General features: G+C 42.4%; 1 protein-coding gene across 6 annotated transcripts in view; it reads right to left on the reverse strand.

The window, feature by feature from the left end:
- Nucleotides 1-17,598, reverse strand: part of LOC138762226 (collagen alpha-2(I) chain-like) — a 512,086-nt gene that overhangs the window by 245,268 nt on the left and 249,220 nt on the right. For all 6 annotated transcript variants that reach the window (XR_011356852.1, XM_069935862.1, XM_069935881.1 and 3 more), the window contains 4 exons: nt 14,000-14,119; nt 11,099-11,137; nt 9,662-9,715; nt 3,977-4,030 (listed from right to left, as the gene is read on the reverse strand). Coding sequence is in view for 5 of the 6 variants with exons in the window: in XM_069935862.1 (XP_069791963.1) it covers nt 3,977-4,030; nt 9,662-9,715; nt 11,099-11,137; nt 14,000-14,119 (267 nt within the window). In the remaining variant the exon portion in view is untranslated. The remainder of the gene's footprint in view (nt 1-3,976; nt 4,031-9,661; nt 9,716-11,098; nt 11,138-13,999; nt 14,120-17,598) is intronic.

Raw genomic sequence — 17,598 nt, forward strand, 5'->3', positions numbered from 1 at the left:
TTATCCTTTTTTTGCTTAAGTCTGGAACCCGTATATGAGATATACAGGTTTCAATTTGTAATAGTTTTATTTTCCTACAATTGTTGGGGTAGGACTAAACCATGGTGATCGCTGAAGGTTGTTATGAAAGTTCTTTTACTCTATCTTTATTTTGGGGGTAGTTTAGAGGGGAGTTGGGAGGGGTGGGTGTGGGATTATATGGGATAAAATATTATGAATTTGTATTCTTATTGTATGACTTATTTTGATTAATAAATAAAATTTTAAAAAAGAGAAAACCTCCCACATTCACCAACGTTTAAAACCTACATCATTGATCAAGGTTGAAAACTGACCTCATTAACCTAAGTTTAAAAGATAACTTGTGCTATAAGGCTTTGGATATAAAACTGTCTTCTGGCACAGTTGTCATATGACAACATTCCCATAATGTTCCCTGGGAGGTTTTAATAAAAGCGGCTACTTAAATGCAAGATGTAACTTTGATACCAAACACAATCTGCTGGAGGAACTCAGCAAGTCGAGCAGTATCAATAGGAGCTTCAGGTCGGAATCCTTCATCAAGGTGGAGAGTGCCGAGAGGAGATACCCAGTATAAAGCCAGGGTCTTTCAGGGATTGGTGAATCAGGGAGGGCTGCAGGATGACAGACAGATGCAGAGGTGAAGGCAGCTGCAATTTTGACATTTAACTGCTACTCAAAAGAACAGCGTTGGAACTATGTTGGTTCCATGGCTGATGCGGTGGATTTCCAGTAAACCTTTGCTTTTCTCAGATGACAAATGATACATTTTTTGGAGGATCTGCTGGTTACAACAGTCCCAACAACAGAAGGAAATTGACACCAAAATATTTGTTGTTTTGTTAGTTTATTAGAAGCTAAATTTGAATTTGCAGCTCAGAACAAATTTAGCCTCAGTTGATCAAATGTCTAAAAATTGTAGGTTATTAAATGTTTATCATTTATTTCTTTGTGATCAGTAGGTTATCAGTCAAGATGATGGATGCACCATCAATTACTACAAAAGACTGAGTTTGTGAAACTGATGGGCTTTTATTGACTATAGACTGGATTAGTTATCAACCTCATCACTGATCATGGTAGGAAGAGTGGAAAACATGCAAAGGGTTATGGGTAGGATCGGTCTCAGGAGGAGTGTCCAACTGGAAGTAGCCAATCACAGTATACCAGTGATTTACCACATTCACCCCGCCTTTTTATGAAGAGTTGTTGGATGAGAGAAAAAAAAGAATCTAATATACACATATATACATATTTTACAGGTCGTCTATCAGAGGGTCTCCTCTGCAGCAGAGACCAACATGGTACCAGTTGGGCACTGGCGTGGCACCCTGTGGGGTCGGTTTGTCATCACCGGTTACAGCTCACTGGAGGGGGAAGGGACAGGTGAAGGGAGGTGGAATGTGGTGCTAGTGCATCGTGGGTAACCACAGTTGCCGGTAGTGGAGTGTGGCCAGCAGCAGGTTCAGGAACTCCCCAGGATGGCTGTGGTGGGGGGGGGGGGGGGGAGGGAGGAAGGGGGGAGTGTCTGTTGGTAGTCATTTGTGGTCAGCAGGGCTCCTGATGGTGCCAAATCTTGGATGGAGACTGTGTCCTCACGCCCATCGAAAAGCTACGTAGGCGTAATGGGGGTTTGCATGGAAGAGGTGGACCCTCTCGACCAGTGGGTCAGTCTTAGATTGCCTGGCGTGCTTTTGAAGCAGGACTGGTCCCAAGGAGGTCATCCGGTAGGCAGCGTAGTCCTTAACGCAGACTTCCTAGGGCGCATTGTTAGCAGCTGTACATTAGAATGATGGTACGGAGTGGAGTGCATCTGAGAGGACCTCTTAGAGTGGGAGATGGGGAGGCCCGTGACTTCAGTGGCCAGGAGCTGCAGGCTCAAGAAGATGGCACCGGCCACATGGTCCAAATTTGTGGGCCCCATGATTCGCACGTGGCATTGCTGGTCAGTAAAGGGGATGGCACTGATTGTAGTGCCTGAGGTGGCAGCTGTCTCTATGCAGTGCTGCTAGGTTTCACAAGCAGGCTAGACTGGCAGACTTTTGTGTAATGTCCCTGTTTCCTGCATCTAGCGCACACTGCCTCCTTGGCAGACCACTGTTAACTAGGGTGTTTGCCCTGCCTGCAGAAGTATTTGGTGCAATGATGCCTGCTCATGGCACGGGACCATCTCCCATCCCAAGATAGCGATGCCCACAGTGGTCAAGAAGAAGCCGATTAGTCATCCGAGTTTTGGCGGGCCACTTCCAGCGTCTCCGTTAATTCAACTGCCCCTTGCAGGTCAAGTACCTTCTGCTCCAGGAGTCATTGTTTTATATATCTGGGCTGGATGCTGGCCACATAGGCATCCCGAATGAGGTCCTTTGCATTCTGGGCAGTTGACATCGTTTTGCAGTTGCATCCCCTGCAGAGGGCCCGTAGGTACTCAACGCTTGACTCACCGGATCGATGCTTCCTGGTGGCCAGGAGATGCCGTGCATAGACCTCGTTCACCCTTCTGCGATACTGGACCTTCAGTGTACCCATGGTCTCTGCATAGGATTTGGCGCTGTTGATCAGGGGTTCAACTCGTGAAAAGAGGAGCTTTAGTCTGTCCTTGTCCATGTTATCAACATTCATGGTCACCATCAGAAAGTCCTCAAAGCAACTTAGCAGAGTTCAAATGTGTTCGGGGCATCAGACGATTGAGGGTCTATACTGAGTCTCTCTGGTTTCAGGTATTGCTCCATTTTCTTTGAAAAATATAGTCAATAAAATTGATGCACCATCAATTAAGACAAAAGACTGAGGTGATGAACTGATAGGCATTTATTGACTATAGACTGGAGCAGCAACCAACCTCATCATTGATCATGGCAGGAAGAGTGGGGAGCATGCAAAGGGGTAATGGGTAGGATCAGTCTCGGGAGCATTGTCCAGCCGGCAGCAGCCAATCACAGTATCACAGTGGTTTACCGCAATGATACAAATCCAAATAATTTTAGTGCACACAAGGGATAATTGGGCAGCAAAGTGTTGTCAGCACAATGTGTCTGTGAAATTACCTGGTGAATAAAGATGAAATCTATCTGTGGTAGAAGTAGTTCCAGGTATTTACCATTTGGTGGCAATGTAATTCTAATAATGGCCATCTCATAATGGAACTCTCCAGAGAGAAGAAACGGTCCATGATATTCATATATTGGCCTGACCTTATACATTTGCCTTAATCTAATGCATGTCCATCTGTTATCAAATACCAGCTAAGGTTCAGAGGATATATTTAAACTCTGTGGAAAATCAATAGGTTTGAACATTACTCATCAGCCCACATCTGTCAGTGACCAGTGTTGTTCACCATCCCACATACATATTGAATCACATCTGTTAGTGTCCAGTGTGGTGCACTGACCCACAGAAACACTGAATCATATCTGCCTCATAATGTAACAGGTTGGCAATAAAATTGAATGAGGAACTTTTACTAAATAATTTAAAAATTTTGAATTTTGCATGTAGACATACAGCATGGTAACAGGCCCTTCTGGCCCTTGAACTCAGGCCATCCAAATGCCCCAATTAACCTACAACCCCTGTATGTTTTGAAGGGTGGAAGAAACAGGCGCACGCAGAGGAAAGTCACGCAGATATGGGAAGAATGTATAAACTGCTCTGGATTCGAACCCTGTTCACTGGTGCTACAACAGTATTGTGCTAACTGCTAAGTTAACCGTTCTGCTAACCGCTCTACCCAAAGCGTTTAGCATTCACAATGTAGCATTAAAGGGATAGTTTATTTTAGGGCTGTGTGTAGCAATGCCAAAATCACCCCTTGAACCTGGCTACTCTCAATGATTTGCAATCGAACTTTTCAGAGCACAAATAACTAAACGCCTGCATGAATTCTCATCCCAAAATATGTTGGAACACAGTGGATGAGTTCCTCAGTTTTCCAAGTTGTTAAGATTGCACTCACCATTTCACCTTGATCTCCTGGTGGTCCTTGGTATCCTGGAACTCCAGGAGGTCCCTGCAAAAATCACCATTAATGGACAGTCACAGTTTCAGTCAATTCACGAAGCAAAAAGCTATGGCTGAAAACTCAAAGCATATTCCTCATGCGCTGCCAAACCAAGGCTACCTGCAAATTGGAGGAACACCCCTTGATATTCCATCTGGGCACTCTAACCAGATGGCATTAACATTGACCATCCCGAGTCTCTCCCTTTCGCTATCCCTCAGTTTCCTTTCCTCTAGTTCCCCACTCCCTTCGCTATCCCTTGGTTTTCTTTCCTCTAGTTCCCCACTCCCTTCTCTATCCTCTCAGGGAACTATCCTCTCTCCCGATTACTTCTCAGCTTTTTTCTCTTCTATCCTCCCACCTGTAACTACCTAAGACTTACTTGATAGTCTGTGTTCCTCTCCCTGCCCCCTCCTTCCCTCCAATCCCCCGCCCTAACTTTCATTCACCCGCCTGCCTGTTTTTTTTTATAACTGACGGGCCCAGGAGTGAAACAGCAGGTAACCCTTTACTTTCAATGGATATTGCATGACTTGCTGAATTTCTCCAGCCCTTTTGCGTATTGCAAAGCAGATTATAATTTTCTTTCCATCATGAAAGCTCTAGGAACAGTGGAAGTTTGCTGGGAATGATTTCAACAAAGATGATTTCACCGAAGATTCTCAGGCCAAATTTAACTCCGGGCAAATTGTATCCCATCTTAACCCTTGTCAACAGATGGCAGGGAATGGGGTCATAGCAGCAAACCTCATTGAAGATTAAAGGGAAGACTCGTTGAGGTAGATGCGTTGGTGGAGTGGAAATGGGGAAGGGTACTGGCAGGGCAAAGGGAGCAAAGGAAGTGCAAAAAAACCTTTTGGTGGACCAGGAAGATTGCTAATCCCTCAAAAACATTGGGAAAATGTTTAAATGGGTAAAACTTTCCTAAGCCTATTCTGTCCAATGCTGGTGAATTCCTTCATCAAACATTTGCCCTAATACCAGCATATGAAAATGAGACAGCGTCAATGGTTTAATTGTGGTTCAATGTTTTAATTAGGTTCCTGCTTGCGGTGTGGACTGCAGTTAAAGTCAATGGCTGAGGATGTCTTGGGCACAATGAGAGCCCACACCTTTGCCATTTGAACCATCATCCACACATGTCATTGAGGTGGGTCAACACTGACGTTCAGATCACCTTACCATCATCACAACACTGTGGATGTGCATACATATTGCTGGGAAAATGTTCTTCTCCATTGTTTTTGGTATCTGCTGTTTCACTCTACACTGCAAAATTATAATGGTGACCACAGGTCAGGCAGCTAGCCCATAACCTGCAGCAGAACACAATCAAAACTGTGGGCAGCAAAGTTCACTGTTAACTTTCAACTGCATGTAAAATGGTGAGGGCTATAGCTTGAGTAGACTATATGAAACTTCTTACCCTACCAGAGGTAGATACAGCAAAGGACATGGATTTAGGGCAAGGGGTAAAGAGATTTAGAGGTGATCTGAGGAGCAGCTTCTTCATCTAAAATGCATTGCCTGAGAGAATGATGAAAGCACTTGGTGACAACGTTGAAGAAAACCTGAACACTTCAATTACTCAGGCAATGATGGCAAAGGACCCAGAATCCCAGGGATGAAGGCCATAAGACATCAGAGAAGAAATAGGCTATATACAGCCCATCAAGCCTGCCCTGCCATTTAATCATGAGTTTATCCATTTTCCCCACTCACTCTCATTGCCTGGTCTTCTCCCCATAACCTTTGAAGCCCCAACTAATCAAGAACCTATCAATCCCTGCCTTAAATACACCCAATGACAACCTCCACAACCTGCTGTGGCAACAAGTTCCAGAGATTTACCACCCTCTGGCTAAAGAAATTCCTCTATGCCTCTGTTCTAAGTGGACACCCTCCAGTCGTGGAGGTTGGTCCATTTGTCCTCGATCTTCCCATCATGAGAAACAATTTTTCCACGTTGACTCTATTCATGCCATTCAACATGTTTCAATGATAACCCGCACCTCCCCCCCTCCCCAATTCTCCTAATTTCCAATGAGTACAGGCTGTCAAACTGTCCTCATATAATAACCTTTTTGTTCCTGGAATCATCTTTGTGAACCTCCTCTGAACCCCCTCCAACATCAATACATCCTTTCTTAAATGAGGAGTCCAAAACTGCTCTCAATATTCCAAGGGAGGTCTCACCAGTGCCTTATAAAACTTGATCATCACATCCCTGCTCTTCTATTCTATTCCTCTTGAAATGAATGCCAGCATTTGGCTTTTTCACTATCGACTCAACATACAAATTTACCTTCAATAGGATCCTTTGCATCTAGGTACTTTTTAATTTTCTCCCCATTTAGAAAATACTCTGCCCATTTATTTTTTTTTCTACAAAAGAACATGATGATTACACTAATCCAGGCCTGTGGAGCTATGATAGCCAGAAAGTTCTGTCTTAAATGTGATGTGATGAGATGAATAGATTGTCACACACATACAGGAAGTACAATGTATGGATGTATCAAAACCCGTACATGCTGCAACCAAAAACACATCAACTACAATAGGATACTATGGCGACTCACTTACCAGTAAGCGAACCAGCTCCTAAAAATGGCAAAAATTCTGTGGAAAAAGCAGGAAATTGTCCTGCATCCAACACAGGTTTTTATCTGGCCTGATAACATCACTGATGATGTCACTTCCTGTCCATGCGACAAAAGCAGTGATGCAAGCCTGGAGGTGTCAGTCTTGCACTACACTCCACAGCATGTACATTGACTTCCCCGTGAATACATCAACTTGACAACATGTCCAGTGATTCCACAATGTGCACACCGATGTTTATAGTACCTCAATATAGAATACTTTGCTACATTTGTGACCCCGATGGAAATCTTTTCTTCGATACATGCTGTGGCTCTGAAATTGCCAATGTTTTGGACTTCACAACCACATGTATGGTTTGACCAAGTAGAAGCCCAATTCTACTTGAGACAGATAACATCTAATTTCACATGGAACTACTATATAGTAAGTGTCCTGGATCAAGTGACAGTAAAGAATACTTTGCTACAAGACATTGAATTACCCCATACAAAAGGAGATAATAAGTGTAAATGATGATAAATAAATAAACGTTCACAAAGACGATTAGTGCAAGTGAAAAAAAAAAGTAGTTTCAGAACTTGGGAGATGTGACTAATTCAGAAGTGTGCCCACTGATTGGGACAGACTAGTCTGGTTCAATGACCTGTCTCTGTGCTGTTTGCTGAATATTAGAGGAACACAAATATCACAACTTGCCACAGTGAGAGAACTAAAATGAAAATGAGATGCCACCATCTAATTTCCTCATGATTCCAGGTCACCATACAAAGTGCCAGCTTCAAAGATTAAATTATCCATGGTGAGATCTCAAAGTGAGTCCATCTGAAGTCATCAATAAAAGTAAGCGATAACTTTCACAGCCTTCCGAGAACACCATCTGCGTCTGCTACCACTTTACAAACCGTCAGCAAGGAAATAGTATCCATCTGCTGCGACCATTGAAAAGCCAGCTCATGCTCAACTATTATTTCCAAGTCCAGTATTGTGCTGTGGGAGATAACACTTATCCTGTATCTGAGGTTGCATTAAATTATTTTGCTGCCTGCTCACAGTGATCTTCCATTTGAGCTACAAAAATTAGGAGTGTTAAGAACCCTGGCCATAACTACTCTGGGAACAGAAAAAAGACCTATTGAAATGGCAGTTTTTGTTTTTTTAATATTTAGATGTACAGCACAGTAACAGGCCCTTTGGCCCACAAGTCTGTGCTGCCAAAATATCCCAATTAACCTACGACTATAGACAACACTTTCCTTATTCTAATATATTCTAATTTCAAAGCATCATCTTCCAAAACTTGAGCTGCGATATCCCAAATTTAGATCTCTTTAATCCAATAAATCAAACTCTGTGGCTGTTACTTTATGTAGTTTTAATTCGTTGATAGAACAGATCAACATTTTGCATAGTTTCACCACAAAACTTTCATAATGGTGAATAACAAAGCATTACTCCATGACAGAGATACAAAGATATGTAGAGATACAAAGATATGTAGATACAAAAATATGTAGCGATACAAAAGCTTAAAGATATATAAAAATTCAAATAAAAGTTTCTCATGCTCACGCTTCCTTCACATTGTGTAGGATGCGAGGCAAGCCGTTAGCCTGGATGGATATTACAGCGTATTACATCATAGTCACTATGGTAACGCTACAAACAATAGTTCTCTTAAAGAGACAGGCACAAAATTAACTAAGATTCAAAAACACGACCTTGGTACGCTTTGAGGGTGGGAGGAAATCAGAGCAACTGAACAAAACCCATGGGGAGAAACTCGTTACCGATAGCACCGGATTCAAACGCTAGGTCACTGGTGCTGCAATAGTGTTGTGCTAACTGCTTTGCCAACCGTGCCACCCATGCGGCACTATCTGTAACTGTGAATGTGTATTTATCTGTCTATTCTTTATATTTATTATCCTTTCCAAAACTGGGAATATTTATTATATACGCTGTTGCTGCGTTTTCTTTCATCTCTTACCTGTATACCTCTCCTCATCGATTTCCTCTTACCTATGCTCTTTCTCTTTCTGCCCTCATTTCTTCTCCTCCTTCCCCCTCACCCCACAATTTATTCCAAGTACATCTGTTTTTTCTTATACCTGACAAAAGGGCTCAGGCCTGAAACATTGGTTACCCTTTACTTCCTCTGCATGCTGCATGACCTGCTGAAGATCTCCAGTGTATCTTACATACCTGTGCTGCCTGCACCGAGAAAGAATTTTTATGCATCTGTACACTGTACTTATATGTATGACAATAAACTCATCTCATCACACTTAAACCAGACAACACTCTGCTACTTTCATACCTCCACAGCCAGACATTAGAGGGGTCTTCGTGTTCTTTATCCTGGGTCCCAGTTCCAATGCTTGTACTGGGTTTTAATTGGTTCAACAGGTGCACATTTTGCCTGCTGCTCTCTTCCTGACCTAATCTGGATATCAGTGCTGTGTCTGCACAAGGAACAAGATACAATTGTGCATGGGCCACTTTAGAAAAGGATGAATTGTGGTACAGGAGCATCTGAATGAACCTGGAGCCCTAATTCAGACCCCTGTGCTTATGCAGTGCATTCAACCGTTGAGCACCAGCATTGAGAGCAGGTCCATGCCAGCTCCCCAAATACCTCGAGTCTTCATTTCTGCCTTTATGAATCCCATTCTCATTTTCCGAGACTAACATCTTCAAAACTTGGCATTGTTTCTCAGCTGACTGAGCAGCTGAACCATGACACTAATGGGTTTCAGTGATTTGCTTGAAGTTGTTTTGTTTTCTGCTGCTTTTATTTAAAAATAAACTATTTACAGCACAGCAGAAGTGGATTCTGGCCATTTAAACATGCACCACCCAAATTAACTTACAGCCCGTACATTTTGGAGGATGGGTGGAAACCGGAGCACCTAGGGAAAGTCCAGGCACAGGGAAAACATACATACTCCTTACAGACAGTGCCAGATTCAAACCCAGGTCACTGGCGCTGTAATAGCGTCGCGCTAACCTGTTTTTGTTCTGGTTTCTACTTACAGGAAGACCGAGTGTTCCAGGGAGGCCAGGAGGGCCAGAAATTCCACGCTGCATCTAAAAATGGCACAAAATAGATGCAGCATCAGCAGATCAAAATGTAAAGTAGCACAAATCATACAGCGCTTAACATAGTACCCTGTAATAATTCTTACATTCCTGTTACTGATGGCCTTTGAGACACTAATATTGAGTGAATTTTCACAACGAGGAATAACAACTTTACATTAAACATAGAACAATGCAGAACAGAAGCAGGACCTTTGGTGCATCTAGTCTGTACCTTTCCAAATTTAATTTAAATGTCAAAATAAAACCTGCATCCACCACTCTCAGCTGGCAGCTCATTCCACTCTCTCACCATTCTCTGGGTGAAGGAAGTCCCGCTCATGTTCCCCTCAAACATTTTACTTTTTACTTTTAACCCATGACCTTCAGTTCTTGTCGTGCACAACCTCAGTGGAAAAGCCTGCTTGATTTTCTCTCTCTCTCTCTACCCTTCATAATTATGTACATCTCTAACAAATCTCCCCTTATTCTCCCACATTCCAGGGAATAAAATCCTAACCTATTTAACCTTTTCCTGTAACTCCGCTCCTCAAATCCTGGAAACATTTTTGCAAATTTTCTCTGCACTCTTTCAATCTTATTGATATCTTTCCTGCAGTTAGATGACCAAAATAATATTCCAAATTTGACCACACCAATGTTTTATACAACTTCAATAGAACATGCCAATTCCTCTATTCAATACTGTAATTTCTGTTTAGTCAATAAACTACAATGTTGTTCTTCCTTCCACCAGACTTTCTTGGTTTAATGCAATTGTTTTCCCAATATTTGAAAATCTGAAGAAACTGCAGATGCTGGAATCTGAAGCTCAACATAATCAGCTGGAGGTACTCGCCAGGTCGATCAGCATCAGTGGAAGAGAAAGAAAGGTCAATGTTTTGGGCTGAAACCCTTCTTCAAGATCACGATCATCAAGCCTTGATGAAGGGTTCTGGCCCGAAACATCGACCCTTCTTTCTCTCCCACTGGTGCCGATCGACCCACTGACTTCCTCCAGCAGATTGTGTTCAGATTCGAAAATCTGGGTTGCATACTGACAGGATAAAATAATTCTCCCACCTGTTTTCCCTCAGGCAAGGAAAGAAAAACTGGAGGAAAGTCAGCTCAGGCCAATAATGCTGAGAGCTCCAGATAGGCTCAGGAGGAGGGGCCACGTTTACTCTCCTCCCTCCTGGACATGGAAGATGCACGAGTGTGAAATGACCTCGTGTATGCATTTTACAAACAGCAACAGTTTAAACATAGGAACTTGTTTTACTACAGACACAGCCACCTTTATATCCTGACACCAAAATGGCTGCCATTCTATGAAATATTTCTGGAACACTGAAGTTTAAGAGTTTAGTATGAATTACATTTTGTACTTACAGGCCAGCCTGCCAATAACATGTGATAGAATTGAGTTTGCTGTTAAAGATATAGAAGAGAATCAATGGATTAAAACTTCAATTGCATTTTCTGTATTTAAGGTGGCTTCATAATCAGTAAATAAAATCATGCAATGAAATCCATCTTAATATGACTGATTCAATCCATTTTTATCATTACTTTTAATTTAATAAACTTCAAAATTGAGTGTGCACTTCAGGAAGGGGAAACCAGGAGAAGGCAATCCAGTCTTCACCAAGGGTCCAGAAATGGAGAGAATAAAGAACTTCAAATTCCAAGGTGTCAACATCCACGAAGATCTATTATGGGTCATCATGTCAATGCAATCATGAAGAAGGCTCGCCAGCAGCTATATTTCATTAGGAGTTTGAGTCGATTTGTGCTGAAGACTAAAGACTATTGCAAATTTCTATGTGTAAGGTGGAGAGCATTCTGACTGGTTCCATCGCTGTCTGGTATGGAGGTGCCAATGTAGAGGACAGTAAAAGACTACAGAAAACTTGGCCAGGACCATCATGGGCATTAGTCTTCACTCCATTGAGGACATCTTTAAGAGGTAGTGTCTGAAGAAAGCAGTCTCTAACATCAAGGACCTTCACCACCCAGGATATGCCCTCTTCTCACTGCTGCTGTTAGAAAGGAGGTACAGGAGCCTGAAGATCTAAAAATGTTACAAAAACATCTTTTCCCTTTCCACCATCAGATTTGTGAATGGGCAATGAACCACAGACATGACCTCACTATTTTTCTCTTCTTTTGCCCACATTATTTATTTTTAAATAGTGTGTTTAGGGAAATACAACTTATTCAAGATTCCTTTATTGTTGTATAATAGTACAGAACATGTAACATTAAACAAAACTTCCTTCTGCCTATCGTAAGGCAGGCAAAGAGTCACCACTAGTGTCACCCAGCACCCCTTATAGCACGAGAGAAAGAGAAGTAAGAGATTCCCTTCAGATTCACTGTGTGTTCATGGATTTGCCTCCAGCACTCACGCAGCCTCTGCAATTTTGCACCTGAAATGCATAATTCCTCTGCTGCAAAACAATACATATTGTGAGACATATTCGTTACAATAAAAACCTGGTTCTGATTCCCTGATCCACAAACAGAACAAGCACATCACAGGTTGCTTAGTTCTAGCCAGCAATCTACCTCCAGTTCATTATCATCTGCCTGTACATATACAACCAGCTGAAGTAGTGTTTCTCAGGACCATGGTGCTCACATAATGACACTAACATCATTTGTCCGGAGGACTCAATAGGGACGGAGAAAGTTGTGAGGTCAGCAAAGATACGAGAGACATAGGTAGGCTTGGTCTGTGTCCCAGGATAGTGGTGTCTAAGACTGGAGGGCACAGGTTAAGGGAAGAGGGAGGACGTTTACAAATTATGAGAAATAAAAAGAGCAGCTCATGTCAGGATTGAACTCAGAGGAGGCAGGAACGGCAACAATATTTAAAATACATCTGGGCAGCTACTTGACTGAGCAGGATATGGAATTAATGCAAGTGAGAATAATATTGCTGATAAAGACTGTGTTTCTGTATTATAAAGCTCTATGATTTGGACAAAAGCCAAGGGACTGCAGGGCCCCACATCCCAGACCCTCTATTGTCCCAACATAATCAATGACTGAGCTGCCAGAAGCTGGTTGTATTATGTAGTCAGATGTAATAAAATTGAACTTGAACTTGCTTTCATTAAAACTGGACAAAATTCTTTCAATGTAGATTAAAGAGGGTAACGGTCACATTTATTGGTAAATGTCAAGTTATTGGAAATCACATAGAGGAAATTGCCAGCAAAGTTTCCAAATGTATTTGGATATCCAAACTCCTCAGTTGATTCCTTTTGGGATATCTTTGAGTTCTCAGTGACAGGGAAGGACATCTGAGGGGTAAGTTCCACCAGAGAGTGGTTGGAAATCACTGCCAGTGGAGGTGGTGGTATCAGATACAGTCATTATGTTTAAGAGGTACTTGGACAGATACATAAATAGGTGAGGCATAGAAAGATAAGGACCATTTACAGGCAAAAGGAATTTGTGTAGATAGGCAAGAAAGGCATTCATAGAAGTCGTAGTCAAAGTGCCTATTTCAATTCTGTACTCTCCATGACCGCTGTGACTCAATCTTTCTAGATATCAACCCACCTGCTAGGTGTGTGAGAGAGAGAGAGAGAGAAAGTGTGCGAGAGAGAAAGTGCGTGCAAGAGAGCGAGTGTGAGAGAAAGTTCACGAGCGAGAGGACGTGTGCGTGGGTGAGAGCGAAAGAGCGCGTGAGAAAGTGTGTGCGCAAGAGCGAGCAAGAGAGAAAGAGTGAGCGCAAGAGAGAGCGAAAGTGTGCACAATAAAAAGTGCGTGTGACCAAAGGTGCCTGTGAGAGAGAAAGGGTACGTGTTCGTGCGTGAGAGCGAGAATGAAAGCGTGAGAGAGAAAATGTGCACACGTGCATGAGAGAGAAAGTAGGGATGTGTGTGTGGGGGCTGAGAGAGAGAGAGCCGTGCGCGGCCAGAAGAGAAAGGAAAGCAAAGACAATGAAAAATGGCAAATTCTCCAAAGCAGACATCTCTAAAATTCCCCAGTTTTCTCCAGCTTGAGTTCATAGCCCTGAGGAGTCTGAGAGCTCTTTTTTTTTGTCCTTAATTAGCTTTGGATTTTTTTTCTGCTGATTCCAGGGCTGGGCTCAGAGCCAAATATATTCATGGATGTACCTTTCCTGAACTTGGAAAACAGTATTTATTCCTGAGCAACAACTACACTGTTGAAGAAGACCCTTCAGATATAATTATATACATCAAATATATGACAACCGTTCAGTTTATTTTTCCATTGACGTTCATCATGAAGTAAACCATAATATTAGAGACTTACAGAGAGGGCCATCCAGACTTCATGTGCACCTCCCCAAAGGTAAATTGTTGGCATGCCAGGAGGACCAGGAAGCCCAGGGGCACCTGTTTGGCCAGAATGTCCCCTCACTCCTGGGTCACCCTGAAATAAATAGAGCAATAAAAATCAACTGACATCAGTGTTCACAAGTTCAAGGATGTGTGGTTGACGTTTCCTAGAAGTAGACATCAAATATTACAGAAACAAACATTGAAATTCTTATGACTAAGTTTTAACTATTTATATAGAACATTAAGCACAGTGCAGGCCCTTCAACCCTTGAAGTTGTTCTGACCTATATATAGCTACCAGAAATATTCAAAACCATTCCTATCTCGTAACCCTTTATTTTTCCTCCATCCATGTGCCTGTCTAATTGTCTCTTAAATACCCCAAGTATTTTAGCCTCCACCACCATCCCTGGCATGGCATTTCAAGCACCCACACTCTATAAAAAACCTACCTCGGAAGCCTCCCCTAAGTTTTTTTAACACCTCTTGTATTTCCTATTCCTGCCCTGGGAAAAAGGTGCTGGTTGTCCACCCTATATGCCTCTCTGAATCTTGTAGACCTCTATTAAGTCTCCTCTTATCCTTCACTCCAAAGAGAAAAGTCCCAGTTCTGCTAACTTTACCTCATAAGACTTATTTTCCAATCCAGGCAACATTCTGGTAAATCTCCTCCACACCCTCTCCACAGCTTCCACATCCTTCCAATAATGAGGTGACCAGAACTGAACACAATACTTTTAGTGTGGTCTCACCAAAAAATTGTAGAGTTGCAACATGGTCTCTCGACTCTTGAATCAATCCCCTGACTAATGAAGTCAAACATCCCACAGGCTTTCTTCATTCTCCTATCAACCTGTGTGGCAACCTTGATAAATGTATGGATTTGGACCCTAAGGTCTTTCAGCTCATACACAAGTATCCAACCATTAACCCTGTACTCAGCCTTCTGATTTGACCTTCCAAAATGCATCACCTCACACTTACCCAGATTGAACTCCATCTGCCACTTTTCTTCCCAACTCTGCATCCCGTCTTTATCCTTTTGTAACCTACAACAACCTCCAGCATCAGCCACAACTCCTCCAACCTGTGTATCATCTGCAAACTTATTGACCCATCCTTCCACCTCTTCATCTAGCTCATTTATTAAAAACGACCAAGAGGGGTCTCAGAACAGATTCCTGTGGAACTCCACTTATCACTGATACATTCAGTGTGAACACAATTAGAAGGCAATAAATATTCAGCTTTAAACTAAATGAAGAAAATTTTCGGCTGTAAAATTTATTTGGATATCCAAGCTCCACACTTGATTCTATTTTGAATTTTTTTTTTGAGTTCTCAATGCCAAGATTGTTCTTTCAATGTATTAGCAGTTGGCAAGCATCACCTTTGCTTGAATTTTGGTGCAAAGAATTTTATTCAGTTGAACCATTTAACAAGACTTGATTAAATAGATGGTGAATGGAAAAAGCAAGTGTTAGTAGGGATTGGGAAGGAAAAGGCAGGGGAGCCAGAGGATGAAACCAAGGTCAGAAAATGACAACTATGTCGCAATTCCCTACGAAGTTGCTAGTGGGTTCAACAATCCTCCATGTAAATGCATGAACTTTGACTTCCCAAATGCTTGGCAGCCATCCATCAGTGATTGAACTCTATGCCCAGAATCCTCATGTTATCCAGTCATTGGGTATGTTGCAACGATTCCATGCCAATGTCAGCTGTGGAGGAGAACCTATAATCTGGAACAGGCACATGGATAGCATGGCAGGGGAGAGGAATGGATGCAAAGGTTATGGGAAGAAGTCTGGACAGTAGGGCTGAGTGGAAAAATGGATCAGCTCATGATTAAATGATGGGGTGGACCCAATTGGCTGAATAGTCTATTTCTGCTCCTATGTCATATGGTCTTATAAGGTGCAGTTCATCATATTCTTTAAATAGCTAGGATTATATAAATATTTAACTTCTTCAGAATTTGTTAATATTTTAGAACGTAGTCTCTGTATGAGCTAGAGAGTCATATCCTTCAGAAAATAGCCCTTCAGCCTTCTGAGTCCACGCCCATTCACACTAACCCTACAGATCCTCACTTTCCCTACAACTCTTCCCAGATTCTACCTCTCACCTGCTCACCAGAGATAACACTCATCTTGAAGATGTAGAAGGAAACTGGAGCACCCAGAGAAAACCGATACACGTCAGTGGGAAAGGATGCAAACTATGCAGAGCTCCAGAGATAAGGATAGAACCTGGGTCACTCAACTGGCTACAGTGTCATGTGATGCCCTGCTTTATAAACTCATGAAGATTGATTTGTTTCATGAGCCATAACTTGGCATAGCCAAGTCACTGAGTTCTGAGAGAGTTTAATGCACAAAGGTGACACTGGCAAGTCCAGAGAAAGCAAGTCCAATCTTTTCTTGTAGTTGAAGTGTATGTGGTGATGGCTCATTGCCAACAACCAGCTCTGGGTGTGAAGTAATTGTGAATTTAATACTCAGAGCCTTTGGGAACACTGCTCTGGTTCTTGCACGCCCCTGGTACGCTGCCAGTTGTGTTCAAATAAACAGGCCAAGATTTCACTATTTACAATTTATGAAGGAAGCTTTCAGGGCACCATAGATAGTGTAGCAGTTAGTGCAATGCTATTACACCACTCAAATCCGGCACAGTCCGTAAGGAGTTCATAAATTCTCCCTGCATCTGCCTGTGTTTCCTCCAGGTGTGCCAGTTTCCTCCCACATTCCAAAAATGTACTGGGTTGAAGGTTAATTGGGTGTATTGGGCGGCACAGGCACGTGGGATGGAAGGGCCTGTTACTGTGCTGTATGTCTAAATTTAAATTTCACTCCAAACTGCAAACACAGAAATCTTGCTACCTCCAGCTATGGGTTGAAGATACCATATCCACCATGCAAGTGACTAGAGTCAGAAAATAAAAAGCAATCATATGGAAATTTCACATGACAGAAAACTGGAAGAGAAGAGGGTGAATGTTTTAAAGCAAAGAATGAATTGATGCTGGGATTTTGTTATCACAGAATGACATATACTACCTTGCCCAAGGAGCTAGTAGATTGGCATTGACAGGATCTGCACTGCAGTTTGTCTGCCAGATAATACTTTTGATCATACGACATAGAACATTAGAGCAGGTACAGGCCCTTTAGCCCATGATGCCATGGAAACCTACTCCACAACAGTCTAACCCTTACCTACCTGGACCTTTCTTTCATCAGTGTGCCTGTTTAAGAGTCTTTTGGATGTCCCTATTGTGCCAGCTTCCACCACCACCCCCGGCAATACATATCAGGCACTCATACATACCTTTGACATCTCCCCAAAATTTCCTCCCTTCACCTTACACAGGTATCCTCTGGAACTGGCCATTGTCGCACCTGGAAAAAGGTACTGACTATCCACACTATCTAACTCCCTCATAACCTTGTATAACACTATTAAGTCACCTCTCATCCTTTGTTGCAAAAAAGAGAAATGTCCTCGCTCTGCTTTAGAAGACATGTTCTCCGATCCAGGCAACATCCTGGTAAATCTCCTCCGCACCCT

This window comes from Narcine bancroftii, chromosome 1 (genome assembly GCF_036971445.1).
Source record: "Narcine bancroftii isolate sNarBan1 chromosome 1, sNarBan1.hap1, whole genome shotgun sequence".
In the NCBI taxonomy this organism is placed as follows: Eukaryota; Metazoa; Chordata; class Chondrichthyes; order Torpediniformes; family Narcinidae; genus Narcine; species Narcine bancroftii.